Source organism: Channa argus, chromosome 4 (genome assembly GCF_033026475.1).
Source record: "Channa argus isolate prfri chromosome 4, Channa argus male v1.0, whole genome shotgun sequence".
Lineage (NCBI taxonomy): Eukaryota > Metazoa > Chordata > Actinopteri > Anabantiformes > Channidae > Channa > Channa argus.
Genome location: NC_090200.1, coordinates 19,852,934 through 19,872,215, shown reverse-complemented (window position 1 = coordinate 19,872,215; position 19,282 = coordinate 19,852,934). Strand labels below are relative to the sequence as shown.

At 40.1% G+C, this 19,282-nt stretch overlaps 1 protein-coding gene across 6 annotated transcripts in view; it reads right to left on the bottom strand.

Annotated features, from left to right (window-relative positions):
- The window catches only part of brsk2a (BR serine/threonine kinase 2a), a 149,464-nt gene that overhangs the window by 41,966 nt on the left and 88,216 nt on the right, over nt 1-19,282 (bottom strand). For all 6 annotated transcript variants that reach the window (XM_067502135.1, XM_067502140.1, XM_067502136.1 and 3 more), the window contains 2 exons: nt 3,290-3,375; nt 537-677 (listed from right to left, as the gene is read on the bottom strand). In XM_067502135.1, the coding sequence (XP_067358236.1) occupies nt 537-677; nt 3,290-3,375 (227 nt within the window). The remainder of the gene's footprint in view (nt 1-536; nt 678-3,289; nt 3,376-19,282) is intronic.

The following is a 19,282-nucleotide window of genomic DNA, read 5'->3' as shown; positions in this document are numbered from 1 at the left end:
CCCATCTCACATTTTCCATTGAATTAAACTGTATCTATATAGCACTAATTTACAACAGTCATTTGAAGGCACTTTACATAATAAAGTCAAGACACATACTTTTATAATTTCCTGAAACTCAATTACAGTATTATCCTACCTTTCTCATTATTATTTGTGTCAAATTTATAATTGCTTTTTAAATGTAATAAAGCAGAGAATAGCATAAGTAAAGATAGGAAGTACTCATTAATTTACTGTTTTCATATGTACACCTCCACTAGACTAACCCAGGGATTCCCAACCCTGGTCCTCAGGGAATACTGACCTGTTTGTTTTTCCACCTAAGCAGTCCTGATTACCTGGATCAGGTGTATTCAGTCAATCAGAAATTGGAAGATGCCAATTGGCATTTTTCTTTTCTCTAACTCACTTACACTTAAGATGGTATTTTTCAGCCCTAGAGATGAGGGTTGGGAATCTCCAACCAAACCTTCACAGCATCCAAACAACTAACAGGTACAACAACCACTTTGCATGAGGATCTTGGTACTTACCATATGGAATGACTGTGGCAAAAATCTAGGGCAGACATGATCTGTCTGAAGAATTTCCTGGCCTCCTTAGGGGTTAATCTGCCTTTTTTCACCAAGTAGTCAAACAGCTCACCACCAGACACATGTTCGAGCACAAGGTACCTGTAAGACAGAGAGAGGGAGGAGACATGCGAATGCATGGAAGAATGAGAGATAAAACAAGTAGCCGAACAACAGAAAAAAGCTCTTATACACATTGAAAAGAACATTTTTCCTTGTAGAGAACAGAACACATACCTGTGCTCTCCACACAACATTTATAAAGAGCCCTGAAAACAGGTGGGTCACCATCTCCAACCCCACTGCTGTTTCCTCATGGCCATTATACACAGACAAAACATCCAGGATCAGTGACCACAAGCCACATCACTGTGATTTTTCCCCCTTTTTTTATCATCTGTACTTGTCCATAAAGTCATAGAGTGAAGCATCAAGTAATATAATAATTGTATGTGAAGGGTTTTGATATACTATACACTGTGATATCCTATGGGAGGCATCAGAGGGATGATGCTATACGGTTGCATTACACTGCAAAGAAATGCGAAACTGGTGTCAAAAGCTGTAACCCACAAAAGATTTTGCCAAGGTACAGATGGTAGCTTCTGTGAGACTTTGTCTCAGCACTTGGTTACTTGAGTAAAGAAACAAGAGATATTGGGAAATCCTCAAAATACCCTTTGCCATATATATTCTCAGTACTTGTTACAGATATTTTTTTCTTCTCTTACTTTTCAAAACATGCAAATGCATGCAATCATTCCTGCCATCACATTTCTTAATGCCAGTATTCAGGCCACCTTCCAGCTTGTGACAGTGCAGTCTGTCATCCTGACTACATGGACATGCTCAGGGGACCTGAGAGGACAGGGAGAAGATGGATCTCAGCTGACCCAGACCCAAAGCTGCATCTGTGGGCTGAAGGCCAAGCCCTGCCCTGCCCCTGTTCCAGACTGGCCACTCATATATCTGTGCTAAAACTCCCTCCATCTTCACCAGGACAAATTGAAAATAAGACAGGCCATGAAATACTCCTTTCTTTTCTTTCTATCTGCTGTTGAAATGTGTGCAAGTGTACTTGGCTAAAAAGCACGTGTTCATATCACTGAACATGTAAAGCCAATAAAGCTGGCTGTGCCATTCCTCAGTAGCTTTGTCATGTGTAACAACACATCACTCGGAAGTAGGTGAACTCACATTAATACATTTACAAAACACTAAATAAACACAGTTTCTATATACAATGACCTTGATTAAAGTAGTCCATTACAACAGTAGTAACAATATAATAATTAACTCTGGCTCTAGAAAAGAGTTGACAGAAAGCTGTCATAAAAAATGTCACCCGTTTATTTTGTAAGTTAAAATCTGTTTTAAAAAGATGAGGTATGGACTTTGAAAAAACTGGGTAATTACCAGGTTTGGGTGTCTGATGAAGATGTCATGGTTTATAGAAACTATAGAACCACAACACCACAAGAGCATGACCCGTACTAGGATCAGTACACCTCAGCCTCACAGTACAGTAAAACCATAATCCCAAATATCAATTCATTGTTGACCTCACGTCAGAATGGTAGCTAATTAAACATACGCAGAGGTCTTTAATAGAACGCTAGCTAGTGTTACAATTATTCATTTTATTATTTATTTAATGCAGCACAAAATTTGAAACGAAATGGATCACAACAAGTGCAATCATGCACTTAGTCTCCTTAAAATGTAGAAACCTTCTTTCTCTGAGCAGTTCTCTTTCTCCAACGCATAATTCAGATTAACATTGTGATGCGATCACTCATTCACCTGTAGCAATGAGGAATCCATAAATATAAATTTGTTGGGCTATGTATCAAACTCCTTTCGTTTTTCTCTCACCTCTAAACACACCTGTTTAACAGCTTGCAATAGGAGGCTTGCCAGCAGCACAATAAATCTTAAAAGCTGGGACTCCTAGTTCCAGACATGATGTGTGTGCATCAATTATTGGCTTTTAAGTTACGATATCTGAATAAGGAGCCAAATGACATCACAGATGTGAAGCTCAGTGTGTAGTCGAGTCACTGGTCAAACAAATGTAAAAGCAATTTGTCCACTGTAATGAAGTAACACGCAAAGAATGTAATTTTAATAAACCAAATACTAAGCGAAAGATTTGGCTATTCCTATCTTCTCTACGGTCAGTCCTGCATGCCCAATCTCATTTGGTCTGTAAGCTTAAGATGAAAACTAATTAAATTATTTGACAAACAGTCTCTTGTAGATCAGCAGGGCTACTACGAACGGCCGATGGACTTGTCACTCACCACTGTTAAAGTCAACTAATAGATTAATGTGCCTGCAAGTGCGTGTGTGCAGCAGCTATAGCCGACTAATACGGCTGCCACTTTTCATGGCTAATGTTCCTTAATGCAGTGGTGTTGCTTCTGATAAGCATGTCAGGGTGTTTACATTGAGGAGACGTCCTCTCCTTATTAGCAGCCCCCTAGTGTGCACAACCAAATTAAATGCTTCATGCCAGTACTAATGGAGCATCCACACTCCTGAACTATCACTCTTGCCCTGCAATCATAATACACCAATCAAAACTGCTCCTGGGCCCAGCAAAATATTTGGGAACATTTTAGAGACTAGTCTGGCATTCAAATCAACACTTCATATATTAAACAATATATTTTACATAAATCAAAACTGGACTGCAATCCACTGATACTTACAAGTATTTTTTATTTTCGTAGACATCATGTAGCTTTAAAACATGCGGGTGTTCTATGAGCTTTAGAATAGCTATTTCTCGCTCCACCTGAAAGAGAGAAGGACAGATAGGGAAAAAGAGAGGAAGGGAGAGAGAAAGACGGAAAAAAATGTCATTAGTGTAACATTAACACAGTGCAGTTCATGAATGTACTTGCTGGATGACTTAATCTGCATCTTTCCTCTATTGCCAAACTGAAGAACCAGGGACACAAAGCAAGTGACCTCAAAACAGCTTGTGATGAGGTCTCACCTCATCTTATTTTCTGAGGTTACCTGTCAAGGTCACTGTTCGAGAGGCAGCAATCTGTAATAACACACAACCAGCATGAGGGCTTAAGAGGAATAAGTAAACCTACGGAAGAAGCTGACTGGAACTTCTGGCAGAAAGGACAGAGATAAGCTTTGACCACACTCTGGTTGGCATCCAGGCCAGCATGCACGTTATCTCAGGTGGAAAATGTGATTTGCTTCAAAAACTGAAGGAAAACAGTTTGTGTTTGTCTAATCTTGTGTGTCCTCTCCTCTGTCACAAAACTCAAAAGTTTTCTTGAATGCTGTGCAATCACATTTCATAATCCGGAGGTTTGCTTGAGGTGAACATAAATCAGTTTGGTTAGATAAGAAACCAAAAGTGGAATAACCTGTCAGAGTCAAACACCCCACATCTGAACATGTCTGTCCGCTAAGACTACAGCCTGTGGGTGAATTGGGGTCAAAATGTCCACTCAAGTACATCATCTCCCAGGGGAAGCTTTTGTGCTCTAGTCACTCTGAGACAGTGGCTGTACATATAAACAGCACCGCATCCCGATCAAACAGACCTGCTCAGTCTCCGCAAGTTTCCAAGGTCTTTTTTGCTTAGAGAGTTGCTGAGAGACAAGTGATGTACTGTGAGACCAGCGAAAGCTGAATTTCACCGAAATCAAGCAGTTCAGTTTGGATTTGCGTCAGCATGTTCGAAGGTTGTAGTCAGCATGTACATCTGCCACTGAAAATCAGCATGCAACCCACTTTGACAGAGGCCACCGCTAATCTTCAACCCCCTGTGTACCTCTCCTGCACTCCCTAAGGTTTTCTGCTCACCCTTCTACCCAACATTTCATGTTCATCTTCTCCTCCACCCTCTGTGTCTAACTTTGACTGACAATGATGGAGATGGAAGGACAATGTGAGTTAACGGCTCCTCTGCCTCAGCTGGAATTCAATTTCTCTAGATCACTCGCCTTTGACAGCCTTCATATTGCTTTAATGTCATTGTGGCTTAGCATTATGAACATTCATCACTGAAATCAAGGCAACGCTTTGATCTGGCAGCTATGTTTTCTTATTATACTCCAACAAAGCTGTTTGTTTGACCAGGTATAAAATCAGGTGCCTTCTTCTTAATTATATTCTCACACAGCTTTTCATTGCACAACAGCTTTCTTTAGTGGTCCCAGTTTGCTCAGGTAAGTATTTTAGCCTCCTTTGATCCATTTGTCATTATTATTTTCTGCCTGAACAGCAAAAATCCAATCTCTGTTACCTATCAAAAGTAAAGCGCACGATAAAAACCTGTTAAAGCAGCTCACAGTCAGTCACCAAAGTGAGAAATGCTTTACAGAGCAAAAGATTGGCTAAAGATGCAGCCGGAAAAAAAAGTTGTAAAATGGTAATAAAGCTAGTCACAAAGCTTGTTCAAAAAGTGTAAAGGGGTAAATGTGTAATTAGCATTCACATGGAGTATCAGTGGGAGTAACGGTCAGGCTAATCGGGCCTAATCCAGAGACTAATGAGCGCTATCAGCAGCGCTGCACCGTGCCACTTTCTCACCTGAGGCTAAGGTGTACTGTTAAGAATGAACCCATGGTGGCTGGCTAGCTAGCTGGAAGGAGGGTTCCCTGCAGAGACACTAATGCTTCCCAGGACTCAGGGAGAGATGAGCTGTTGAAATGCTACAGAGCCAGCAGCTCCCTTCCTAAGCTTCCTCTAAGCGCCTCCTTTTAGTTAATTGAAATAAGAGAAATGAGTCTAAATGTGAAGACTTAACTATACAAACCCTTGCTTATTGGAAGATTAGCTGTTGATTAACACACTAATGTGAATCGGCGCAGCATCCTCTGTATTTCTAGGATTACACATTTTTATTAGTTACACTTTTCAATCAAAACTTGCTTCAACCTGCAAAAAGTTCCTGCTGCAGTACTAGTGCATTCACCAATCTACAATATACGCAGCCTCTTACTCTTTCGTTCACTGCCTATCAAATCCTCCAACACAGACCCTAAATTAATGGGAGCCTTAATGCCAGGTGGCCATGGTCTCTCTTGGCTTAGCTCCTGTAAATGGCTCCACACTCTCTCATTAAGTTTCACATCTGTGAGTGGGGACAGTTCTCTCCAATCGCCATACCTCCATGGCACTTCATTATGCCTTTATTAAGAGGCGCTTGGCCACTGTTCACTGAGACACACACACACTCACCCACATGAACATGGACAGACAGACGGCTAGTCAGATGAACACGTAACTTCTTTCACTTTCCTGTTACTTGTTTTCATCTTGTGTTCAACGTATTTCAATACATATATGATCACGAACCAAACTGGCTATTTTACACGGTTTCTTATTAATGTCATGTTGTGTCACACTAGATAGATAACTAAGTAGGGACAACGATGGTGATTCCTGTTAGACAACAATATAAAAGTACCTGGAACTGTATTCTGTTTGTCCATATTAAGATCTAGAGTTGAAATTTAATGTTTAATGTGATTTATTACCTGCAATCATGGTGTAATGTGCAGGTGCAGATGGTAAGGTATAATACAATTTAAAACAAGCACAACTGAGAGAGGCAGACTGGGAAGACTGGTCCTACATGGACAAATGAGGCAAGCGAGTCACGGGTGATCACATGTCATTCCAAATTCAGTGGATGCGAGCCAGTTTAGCATAGTTCCATCAGCTTGCTATTGATTCTTTAAATTACAGCCTTGAATGTGAGTCGCTGAATGGACGAGCACACAAATCACCTGCGACATCCACATTTTCATCACCATCCCTAAGAATCCAGTGATAGAGGACAGAGGATCAGAGAGAGCCATTAAACAACAAAGACACAAAGAAATTAGATTCATGTCACACATGTCACAAAGTGACTGAACACAGAACACAGCCCGAAATCTCAGAGGGAAAAATCCTGGATCACAGGCTCTGTCATCTCTCGGTCCCCACTTATTGCATCTCGTGCTCTTTCTCTCCCATGCACACAGAAGGAAAACACAGACATTTCTGTCACCTCCCCCAGGGCGAGCAAGTGAATGGTCCCTTGATACTCAGATCTGAGGATCAAAGTCAGCGGGGCAGCCATGTGTGTCAGAAATAAAACACGGGTGGGCTATGCTAATATGGAAGCTACAGTGCATGTGAGGGATGCTGGATAGAAACAAAAACAAAAGTGAGACAGAGGAAAGATGAGTGAATGTGAGAAAGATGAAGCACATGCCATGTAATTCTCTGCAATGGAGAGGAGTAAGAGAGAAATGTAGAAGAGACAGACAGAAGGAGAGCACACAGTGGTAGTGCCAACTTGTTCCCCCCGGAGTCTTGTAGCCTCTTTTGTTCCTAATTAACACAACACAAGGAAATCCTAACCTTTTTAGCAGCGCCATGCACCAAACAGCCCACAGAGAATGGAATGACAACAAGTTAGACAGCGAGGATATAATGTTAGCAGTTAAAAGCATTTGACAATCAAGGTAAAAAGCCAACATTCCATTTACAAGCTTCACCTGTCTGAGGAAATATAGATAGATTACCTTTTTCATGATATAGTCTTTCCAAATATTTCAAAAGTGATTTACAATATTTCCTTTTTATAAGCAGTTTATTGTTTATGATTTATTAAGTTTAGAAGTATTTTACTACTTAGCTTAGTAAAAAAAATCTTATTTACAATGCAACTAAATTATAAAATACAGATACAAATATTTATTGCTCAGAATTAGATCCATATTAGGCACTTAAGTGTACCATGGAAATGTGCTTAATGATAACAAAATGACAAAATATAATATAAAAAAAAGTATTCTTCCATATTTTACAAATATGTTTTTTATTTATGTAATACATTTCTCTATAAAAATATTTATAGATGGATAGCTTACAGATTGTTTATGTTTTTGTTCAAACCAATTACATTTTCAACAAGTCTGTCATATGATCTTTATCTTCCTCAACATTTTACACAAGTCAGCTTTCAATATACAGTCCATCCAGCAATTAGCAATGTTGCAAATGCAACAACGAATTCAGCAATCCCCTGTGAGTTCTCCGTGACCTTGCAACGTAAATACCATACAAACAGTGCAGCATGAATTAAAGTCTTATTAGAAAAACTGTTGTTAAATCGGGTGTTTTATCCAGCAACAGTCACAAAAAAGGTCTGCAAAACCTGCTGGCTCACAGACAACACCAGTCAGCTCGTCACCCATTCCTATTTCTGACATGTGGACACATTAATGTGTGATGCACCCACACTGTACACACATGCTCCTGATCCTGGCAAGCTATGAGCCACCCCCATCTATCCATATGTCAGTCAGTGAGCCAGTAGGGCAGAATCTGAGCTTTCTGCCAGCAGCAGAGGGTATCCATGCTGGTGTGCATGCATGCATGTGTGCATCTGTGGGTACTGTATGTGCTTACTCGTGCATTTGTGGTGAGGCTGTAGAGTGGCTGTAGTTCTATTTATTAATAATTTAAAAATGCATGCAGTCTGCGTGTTACACTCTAGAAAGAAACCAATCTCAATGAGCCAAGTGTGCCCTAAAGTGTGTGTTCATGTACTCTGCCTCTACTTGGTGTGTGACAGTGACAGTATTTCTTCAAGACAATATGAACATGTGTTTCTGGGAGAACCTGCTTATCCAAAATTGGTTCAGAAATTGAAGGAGTGTGTGAACGTTAGATAGTTGTGTTATCTCCCACTACTGAGCTAGTTCAACTGAGAGCAAAACAAAATGCTGAATAAAATTATTTTTGTATGATTTCATTTCAGGTAAAGTCGTTGAACTGAAAAAAAGTAATTTTCCCTATTCTTTTATTTTTTCTGTTTATCCCTTTTCTCTCCACCCAGTGGACATCACAAATAACAAATGCATGCGCACACACTGAAACACACGCGGATACGCAGTCGACACAGCGGGGTTTTCTGATAATCACTGTATCAGTCATCCTTTGTGAAGAGGGGATAAACTCCCTGCATGGGGGAGTTTGATCAATGCCAGAGACATGTAAATCGATCAGGACATAGTCTCTGCTAGTTCGCTAGTTCTTATCCTTCATCCATCTCCCACCCGTTCAAATCTTACTCATTACCTCTCCCACCCAAGACCAATACTGACAATCCTCCTCCACTTTCTCTATCACTCATTTATTTTCTGTTTCTCTCATTCTATCGCTGTAATCATGTCTATGATGTGTGCCTGTGATGCTGACAGATCCATCAGGCTGCCACTTGGAGGGATAACAGCCTACATCATTTCACACTAACTAACGTGTCCCTGGATGACCTTGGTCATTACATTAGTTTCATGCCAGTGGACCTCTGAGGTTAAACTCATGAAGCTTCTCAAACTTACTGCAATGGCTGACAGGTGGCATGAAGGGGTACAGGCTGGGGAGATAGTAAAGAGTCATGCAAATGCCATCTGCAGGATGAGTGATTTATCAGTGATGGGCAGGCAGTGGATTGCTTTGGCAGCCATGTTTTGGTGTCAGCTGTCTGAAGTGTCTTTTTGTGAACTTCTCCATTTCATCACTTGCCCTTAAGCGCAGAATATTTCATACAAGAGGATTGGTAAGGTGACCTTGGACTGTGTAGAGATGTGAAATTTGGATTAATGAACTGGTTCTCACAGACTAGAAAGAAAGAGAGACAGCACAGAACAGAATCTAGCAATTTGACCGGAAGGTCATCTATAAGCTATGAGACCTAATAATGTATAGTGGGCAGTTATTTGCATGCAAGGTAGGTGATTATTCTACAGTGTAGCATTGGAACATAAAATGTGGTCCTTTCAGGGTTCTGAAGAAAATGTGATGTGATGTGCATTGTGTGATGTGAAATGAGCAATGAAGCATGTTCAGTCCAATAACTCAGGTGGGCACTGATTTACTAACTCAACTAATTATCTCCAGATATGAATACATGGCTTATTCATTGACACATAAGCTAAGTCAATACTGTGCCAGACAGCGGAGTCGATAGTGGACAGACAACGGGTCAGAAGGTAAGACTGGTCAGCTGAAACAACTTAAATTGGCCTTTGGACTTTGTAAATAAGTTCAGAATAGCTTTAATCATGTAATCAGAGAGTTATTTTAGCTTCCATGCTTGTTAATGAGGTTTCACAGTGAGTGCAGGACTTTGACACATTCCTGTGCTGTGGTGCTTCTTTGTACGAATACTAATTTATCCCAAGAATGGCAAAATGCATGCAACATTATACAGTGTCTGAATCTATACAGTACCAGTGTTGTGTACATTGTGTGAGTTGCCTGAGACAGCAAGCATGTTCTTCAGAGCAGGTAAGCACAACAGAGCCATTAGCAAACAATCCCCTCAAGGATTGGAGGAGCTGATGAAGTTAGGGTGCATGTTCAATATATAGATCACAAAGGGCTAAACATACATCTGCCTGAATTCATTAAATCTTCTAGGTAGGAGCTATTTTTCATGTTTATTTCATAGAGTCACAGATATATATAATAGGTGCATACTATTCCAGCCTTGTAAATGCCAGTTACTGTAAAACCCTCAAGAAAAAAAGATTGAATTCAGAGCAGTAGGATGAAATTAACTTCAATTCTGTGAGTACTTTCATTGTTAGTACCATTTTAATACTAGGGTAACTTGATTACTATCACTGTTGTGATTCTTCCTCAAACAAATGGAAAAGCACAGCATATATAACTGCTGCTAAATGGTCTTCTATATTAAAGTACAAACATATTTACATCCTGTGCCTGTTTCGTATGTGTAAATTCCAATGGCATTATAAGATCAATGCAGGAAGTTGATATTTTTTGGCCATCATTATATAATGTTTGCTTGGCTCATAAGCATGAAATCAATTCAATTTAGGAATAAGTACAATCTAGTATGTGTACACAGTCTGTGTGCGTGTAAGTGGCCAAGAAAGTACCACTGTTGGCAGCACTCTTTGTGGCACGCTTGTCCACAAGCTGTTATTCACCCTACAACCCCGCCTGTCTGATGTGAGACTATTACAGACTAAATCCTGCTGCGAGAAGACAGACAAAACCTTAAGGTGTGTGTGTGTTTGTGTGTTGACTTGGAGCAACTAGAAAATGTCCACAGAGCTGTCATTCGTGCTGTCACTTAAGGTACGTGTGAACTGCACACAGAAACATAATACATGTACACACACAAGCGTATAGTGTAAATGAATAGACATATTGCAGCACTGCTGTTGACAGTGAGATGACAATTGCCACAAACTGTGGCAGACCTTATTGTGCATCTGCTAAGCATGGCTACAGTGCCACTTACAGTACAAAGACACCCGCAAACCAACAAAAAACGTAAACCTACAGTACAAACAATAAAGTATAGAACCAAGATACAATAGAGATTAACTTAATATTTACTTAATATTTTTGGTGCTCCACAATCCCAATGCACTGCTGATTATTTGTATAAGCGCTGCCAGCCAACATAGAATAAAATCACTCACAAAGACCCTCTTGGGGGAAAGACCACCAGTGCAGGTACTGTATAAAAAAAATGACAGAGGCACATTTGGAGATAGAAATGGTGATTGTTTTTTTTAGGCAAGGTAAATGTCTTTACTTCAATTAACAGTCCCTGCTAAAAAACATCATCACAATAAACAAAAAAAAACAAACATATATGTCAGTGACTTCACATGTGAAAAAGAAGTAGAAAATGAAGAATCACTGCACTTAAGGGAAAAACAATTGAGAAGTATTGGATATAATACATTTGCAATAAAAAATAATGGCACCGTTTGTAATTTCCTGGTTTTCCATGTAATCTGCTGATGAAATGTGATCTGATGTCATGATCTTTCATGTGGTCTTTTCGACCACCACCATTAAACATACAAATTCATGCAAAAAAAGTAATTGCAACATTAGGATTCTGATGTAACTACACATAAAGTGGACTCCAACCAATAAAATAAGCAAAGAGGTGTGGTTAAGGACTACTGTGACCTAAAAAGACACTCTGTCAAACTGTGTCAGTGTGCTATTCACAAGCAGCATCAGCTGATGTGAGCCATGCCTCACAAAAAAAAAAAGACCTCAGAAGACAATCATGTGTTGTTGATTTGCCTGAAAAGACTGTCTGAAAAGAGTACACATACTGATTAGTCCACAGTTAGACGTGTTTTTTATAAATTAAGTATAAATTGGAGTTGATTTACATTTCTGTCCTTGAATCACTAATATGTAAAACATCAAACAAGCATAGTATCCTTTGGGAGGACACCACAGAGGAAGCCATTGCCCTCAAAAAACAACAATGCATCACACTTGGCGACACAACGTGGCGACTGTGGCGCAGGAAGGTAGAGCGGTTGTCCACCAATCTCACAGTTGTTGGTTCAATCCCCGGCTCCTCCGGTCACATGTCGAAGTGTCCTTGAGCAAGACACTGAACCCCAACTTAGTTGCTCCCGGTGAGTGTCCCCCATCGGTGTATGAATGTGTGTGTGATTGTGAGTGTGAATGGGTAAATAAGAAGCAGTGTAAAAAGTGAAAGTGTCCAATAGGTAGAAAAGTGCTATATAAGTGCAGACCATTTACACTTGAAGTCCACTATGACAATTTAGAACAGGAAAATGTCTTGTGGATGGATAAAACATTAAAATACATTGAAGTGAACTATGGTAGAGGAAGCATCATGGTTTAGGGTAACTTTAGGTTAAGTTTATCAAGGCATCTACATGTTAATGTCAGGGTGTTTGTCTACAAGCTAAAGCTCAGGAGAAGCTACACAAGGGGATGCAGCAGGACAGCGATGTGGGAAGTAAATCTGCAACAAAATGGCTTTAGAGACAAAATCCACCTTTTTGAGTGGCCCAGAACTCAACCCATCAGAGATGCTGTGGAATGTCCTCAGGAGAGACGTCCTAAGAAGAAAGTTGATCTGAAGAAGTTCTATAAAGAAGAATGATCTAAAACTTATCCTGAACCTTGTCCAGGTCTAATCCATAGTAACAGGAAGCAATTGCTTGAGCTTATTGCTGCCAAAGGTGATTCAGCTAGTTGTGAAAACACGGTTGCCATGACTTTTTCCACCATCACCTTGTATGTTTAATGGTTTCATGACTGTTTTATCAGTGTTTTATCAAATTAGTAATTTTGTTTTCGGTGATGCCTGTGATATCAGCTCAGATAACATTCCGTGACCGATTTATGCAGAAAACCAGGAAATTGCAAACAGTGCCATTAATTTTTCTTCCAACCTACAGTTGGAAGAAAAACAAAGAGCAACAACAAAGCAGCAACAAATAAAAAAGGCAAACAAAGCTTTTCATCTATCTGACAACCCAATGGCAGTTGCCTTTGAATAGGAGAAATAAATGGCATCAGTTAAGATGTCTGTCTGTTTCCTGTCGAGCTCAGTGGGGGTTGTTGCTAAATCTCATGTTCTACTATCCCCCATTTTGTAATGTTGTCTGCATACAATCTCTGTTTTAACTTGATAAGACATATGCAAAGTACTGTAAATACAAACTACACCTGCAGCAGCACTGCAGGATATGTTAGATCCCAAACTACCAGTGTACAACTCAATATGTGGCATCCTCAATCAATTTTAAACAAAAGTTGACATTTTTTTACAATTTGCAAACATCTTGTGTCTTGTTTGTTAAATCTATTTCCCATTTCTCATTGCCACTCAATAAACAGTAGAAAAAAAAGGAATTGACATTGATTTGGAAGTGGTGATTGGAAACTAAATTAGGTTTGTAATTATGTAGAATGCTGAATGAACTTCATATTGACTGATAACCAACAGTCTTTGTGAGACCTTACAGGTTCAGGGAAATCCATACTAGTATTTAGGTTACCATGCAATGAGGCAGTAAGGGACAGAGGAAAAAACTTGTAGCAACAGGAAGAGTGTGAATGATACTTTTTTAAAGGCTTTTTTTTTTTAAGTTTTTCAATATTGTGTGATAAAAGTATCACTGTATATTTACTGCACTGGACAACATAGTGATGGGATGGTTAGCACTGCTGCCTCACAGTTAGAAGGTCCCCAGCTCGACCTGTGGCCTTTCTTTACGGAGTTTGCATGTATTCTCCGTGCTTGTGTATGTTTCCACCAGCACTCCATTTTCTTCCAACAGTCCAAAGACATCCATGTTAGATTAATTGGTGACTCTAAATTGCTCTTAGTTGTGGATGTGAGTCTGAATCGTTGTCTGTCTTTGTATGTTTAGTCTGGTGACCTGTCCAGGGTGTACCCCACCTCTTGCCCATTTGACAGTTGGGATAGGCTGCAGCCACATGTGACCCTGAATAGGATAAGCCGTTACAGATAATTGATGTGCTTATCCCAGCTGTCACTGGGGGAGACACAGGGTAGACCCTGATTAAAAATGTAATTTACAAATTAATGCAGTATTTATCGAAAGTCCATTGGCAGCAATTACAACTTCGAGCCAAAGGTATTTCTCTACAAGCTTTGTAACAGTGGATTTGGACACATATACTGTTCTTCCTGGCAGATCAACTGAAGTTTCTTCAGACTGGATAGAAACAGAAAGCACACTACCTTTTTATTTAAAATGGCTTCTGTCTAATCAGTCTCCCTTTACTGTATAGGACTTCTGAAGTTCTGTAAGAGCAAACATTGGGGTCTTGGTCTTCTTGCTTTTGGCAATACTCAGAACCCTTTCCCTAATCTGTGTCTCAGCATAAATTTTTGCCGGAGGTTTACAAAGAGTTTCTTGTCTTGTTTTTTGTGCTAATAAGCAGTGTGAATTGTGAGATCTTATTTACACAAGCATGTACTTTTTTTACACAATCCAATAAATTATATTTTAAAGTTGACTTCAGTAAAGTTTTACTTCAAATCGTAAAATTCATCAATTTAAAATAAAAACTACAACACAAATCTACATAATCTACATTTAACGAGTCTACTATATACTGTATTTGATTTGACCCAAGTTTAGAAATTCAGCCATGCTTCTTAGACCCACTGAGGAAAAAGTGGGATTCATAAATAAAATGTGATTTTTTTTATTGCAAAAATACAAATTCACCCAGCCCTGGAAAGCAGATATACAAGGAATCAGGAGTCTTTCTGTGCAGTCAGCCTGTGAGGATCAAACTGTGGGCTCAGCCTTGGCTTCTGGCTCAGCACCATACAAAGCTGATGGATCAATGCACAGTGCCACAACTTATGAAACACATTTATTTTATCTGCATTCACTCCACGGCGCAGACACATGCACACCAAAACACACAAACACCTATGCACACAACATGAAGTTACACACAAGAGGACGTGTGCCTTTTGGAGGCGTTTCTATGTCAAACTTACTCACTGTACCACAAAGATGGGAGAGAATGACCAATCTATAATCATTAGGAGGAAAGAGCAGAGATGGCGGAGAAAGAAAGCTACACTGCTGTCACCGAGGTGCTGGAATAACAAGATTAAACCTTGTGTGATTCATCTATGGCCATGGCATTCTGCTCCTCGCCCGCCCACCACAATCTCTGTCGGCTGGTATTCTCAGCCTTTAATTCCTTGCATTTCTCTGCCTCTTTAATCCAAAATGCCTATTTTAGATGCTGTGGCTTTAGAACTTTTATACTACCATGTCAGGATGATCTATGTCAAAATTACTCTTGTGTTTTACACTACAGATACAAGATGTACTGACTCTACAGATTATTTATATAAATACAAAAACATATTCTCATTTGTCATAAGCAAAAATTGTAAAGTACTGATCTTGTTAATTAGCACAGAGAACAGTATCGGTGCTTGTCCTTGCCCTTAAATTTCAGCTCACTTCCCTGGCTGTGGTACTGTCTTGTCATTCTCAGCCTATTACATGTGGTGTCCTTAGCTTAGCGCTTCAATTATTTGCTTCAGGGCGCAATTATACTGCAGACTTCTCCATCTCCAAACTTACTTTCTCTCTCTCTCTGTCTCTCTCACACACACACACCGAGAAAACACACACACACACAGAGAACACACATATATATCTCCTATGAAATTTTATTATTGACATCAAGGATAGAGTCACAAACCACAAGTAACCTCACTGCACTAAAAGGACCATCAAACGTAGTGTACCTATGAAAGAGTTCTATTCCTATTCCTATTCTATATCCCACTACATCCATACAAAGTGTTCTAACTTCATATTCACCATCATTTCAAAACCTCCCAACACAAGCACACTCCTCTGTTCTCTCCATCTTCCTTCATCCTGCACTCCATCCCTCCTCTCTTCTTCCTTTCTCTCTCTTGGCTTGGGGACAATAGAGTGACTTTGAAGTTGTGCTGCTTCAGGAGGAGAGAGAGTCACTCTGGCTAATTAGTTGTCCTTATCCCAACAGCAGCAGCCGCCACCAGCTCGCTGGCTCAGAGGGAGAAACAGAGCAGGCATTAACTCCAACTACCAACTGCTGCATGCTAAAGATACCCTTCTCCTTCTGCTAGTTGTTAGAGCTAGCAGTTGGCTACAACTTAACTCACCAAGAGACTGAGCTGCAGACTAGAGAAGTTGCTCCTCTCAGCCTAATGATAGATAATGTGAATTGAAATATGGTACAGCAAATGTTTGTCAGCGAAAGCTTGGCAGACTTGACAGATAGTGCAGTCGCACGATTCAACACAGTGTCTATTTTTTTCCATTTCAGTGTCATCAGTATGATCATTAGTTTTAAAGTAGGTGGTAAAACTAATGTAGTTTAATGTAAATGTGTTTACATTAAAACCAAAAATGTTTCATTTTATTATCAGTCCTATATTTGATATTGGAGTTTCTCAAACTAGGCTTGTGATTCACGTTTAATTTGCTAGAACTACCATGACACCACGAATCACAGAGCGGTCACACTGCTGTGACAAGAGTGTGGTAGAAGTCTCATCTTATAGTTGTCTTAATTGTTTTGTGGCTCTCAGTATTTTTACAACCCTACTGTTTGAAGTGTGCAAAAGACCTATTTTCTTGCTCATCAAATATCCAATCCATTAACGGTATTTAAATCTCACCTCTCTTTGTTTTTTAATGTATGGCAATGCAACGTGAGTGCCTTATGTGAGAAGATCACATTAAAAGGTGTAGGAAGAAAACACAATCACTCATGACAGGAAATTTGATTGTGGACATGGTGTACGTTCTAACACGTCTTATCTTTCCCACGGCATGTCCATCTCTTGTCTCCTGAGTTGTGCGCTTTCAACCCCTTTCTCTCCCACTCTCTAACCCATGGCCCCATGGCCCATAGACATATAGATAGAGAGGGGACTGGCTGAGTTTCAGACACATTAAGCACTCCCTTAGGATACACACAAACTCCCACATAACTTGGCCTTAGTGCCAGCTACTGCTGACACGCTGTCATATGTGCACATACTGTGTATTCTCTTTCTGTCTGTTTCTCTCTTATCATTTGAAACAAGAGAGGCAGCAACTTCCCACTGACAGAGATTCTTATTACTATTCAAGTAACTTCATTGTTAGGTTTTCTGCTTAGATTAAAAAAAAAAAAACAGTCTTTTCTTTTTTCCTTTTTTTTTTTTAGTCAAGGCTCATTCCCTGGAAACAAACTGACATAAAGTTCATAGACATATTCATTATCCCAGACAATTTAATGTCTTTCTGCACCATAGTGTCACAGCTTATGGGCCTGTGGACTAAAGAGTTCAACATTAGTTATAAGTTCAACACACAAGTGAGTGGAGGAAAGGCTTCTCTCTGGCAGATATTCTGTGATAATTAATTCAACCCTTCTCCTAATCTCCACAGACCCCTGACACCCAGGGCTAATCAGGGAAAGGACAGACGTAATGGGATGACGTGTGTCATGGAAAATGTGTTTGCAAACAAACTGGACACTTTGAGTGTAGGACATGTGTACACATATTTTTGTGTGTGTGCAAGTGTGGCATGAACTATATGTGTCTATCTATGTGCGTATGCATGCATAAATGTGTGCCGTGTGCGCTGTTGGGCGTACACACACACGCGCACACACAGACACACAGAAACACACACACACACCTGTCCAGGAGAGTCAGATTCTCCCCTAATGGCACCATAGGGACCTGAGACATTAGCATATTAAAAGGTGACATTTTGCAGTCTGAGCCTTGCAGCAGAGTGTACCCGATCACTCTGACACTCTGACAGCCACAGAGGCAGGTCGGAGAACAGACAAGATTGGGGAGTGCAACAGAATATGAGAAAGGGGCTGCTGGATTTGAGTCAGAAAACACCTGTCCAGTTACAGAAGGAACCCTTAGAATGGAGAAGCAATTTGTTATCTGATGCGACACCAATGTCAATGTGTGGTCTAATGCCACACAATATCTTTATGTAGCCGCACTCTGACTTTTATATTATATTGTGAAGTTGCTTTGTATTTAAGGCTATTGAACAAATCAGTATACACACCGAAGTGTTGACAAACAACACTTAATTTTTTAGTACAGTATATACATTTTATTACTGAAGCCTGCAAAACACTGAATGTGTTTGCTTGTGGTACTGCAAATAAAAATGACAAACACACATATGATCACAGGCAACACTTCAGTATAAGTAGCCCTCATCACAATCTACCCTGACTAAAGCAGGTAAGGACAGATGAAACACTCACAGATGTGATGTGAAAAATCAGAATGATTTACTAACCTGTCAAATAATGCCGTTTGATCCTGGTTTTGTACTGTTCATTCACAAACATTTAAAGACAAAAAAAAAAATTCTCTCAAAGGAACTCCAACTACCCCTAGCACACAATCCCCACTGGCACATACATGAACACACACTCGCTGTTACACACATGCATGCGCACATCTCTGGCCAGCAGTTGAGAGAAGAATGACAATGGCTGAGTTCAGTAATTGGCTCTGAACTGCAGCTTCAGCAAAAGCCTTGCTCCTGTCGGAAACCTGTCAGCGTTTGGCATCTGTTACTAACATTTTCCACTGTGGGACAGTGCAGTGTGGAACACCTGGGTTGGGACATTATCCTGCTACCTTCCCCTCCGCTGTCACATGCTACAGCGCTGCCACCAACCACTTCTGCTACAACTAATAATACTTCTGTCAGCACTGAGGCAACAGCAATGGCCCGACTTTCCCTCATGAAGATATTACACGTTGAACTGAGTAAGACATAGAAAGAGAACAACACCCAGAGCAAGACAGAAAAGAATGAAAAAGAGTCAGGGAGACATTGACACAGCAAGAAGCTGATTAATAGCGACTGTGTATCAAACAGCAATATCCCAGCACAGAGAGCTTTTCATCTGAAGTCTAATGATGGTGCCACAGAAGTGAAGCAAAATGGAGGGATTTTCCATTTGTAGATAACCTGTTCTGTGAGCAAAACCATCCGCTTTCTGTTTTCCAGCTCATAAGCAAACAATTACAGTGGGCTGTCCTCTCTGTGTGCGTCCTATGAAAGACAATTTTCAGGTTGGAGTATCTTGTTGTCATTTATCATCCTGCTCTATTCTGTTTCTTTACAACTCTTCCATCAACACAAGGGCCAATTTTGCAGCATGCCAATTTTGAGCAAGCACTGAATACTGCCGCCCAGCAGGAGCCCTGGGATGTAATAAGAAAAAAAAAAAAAACTCCCTGCTTTATGATTCAAAAGGAGGGCTATGTGGGTAACTGGACAAATTATATATACGAGTGCTTCATCCAA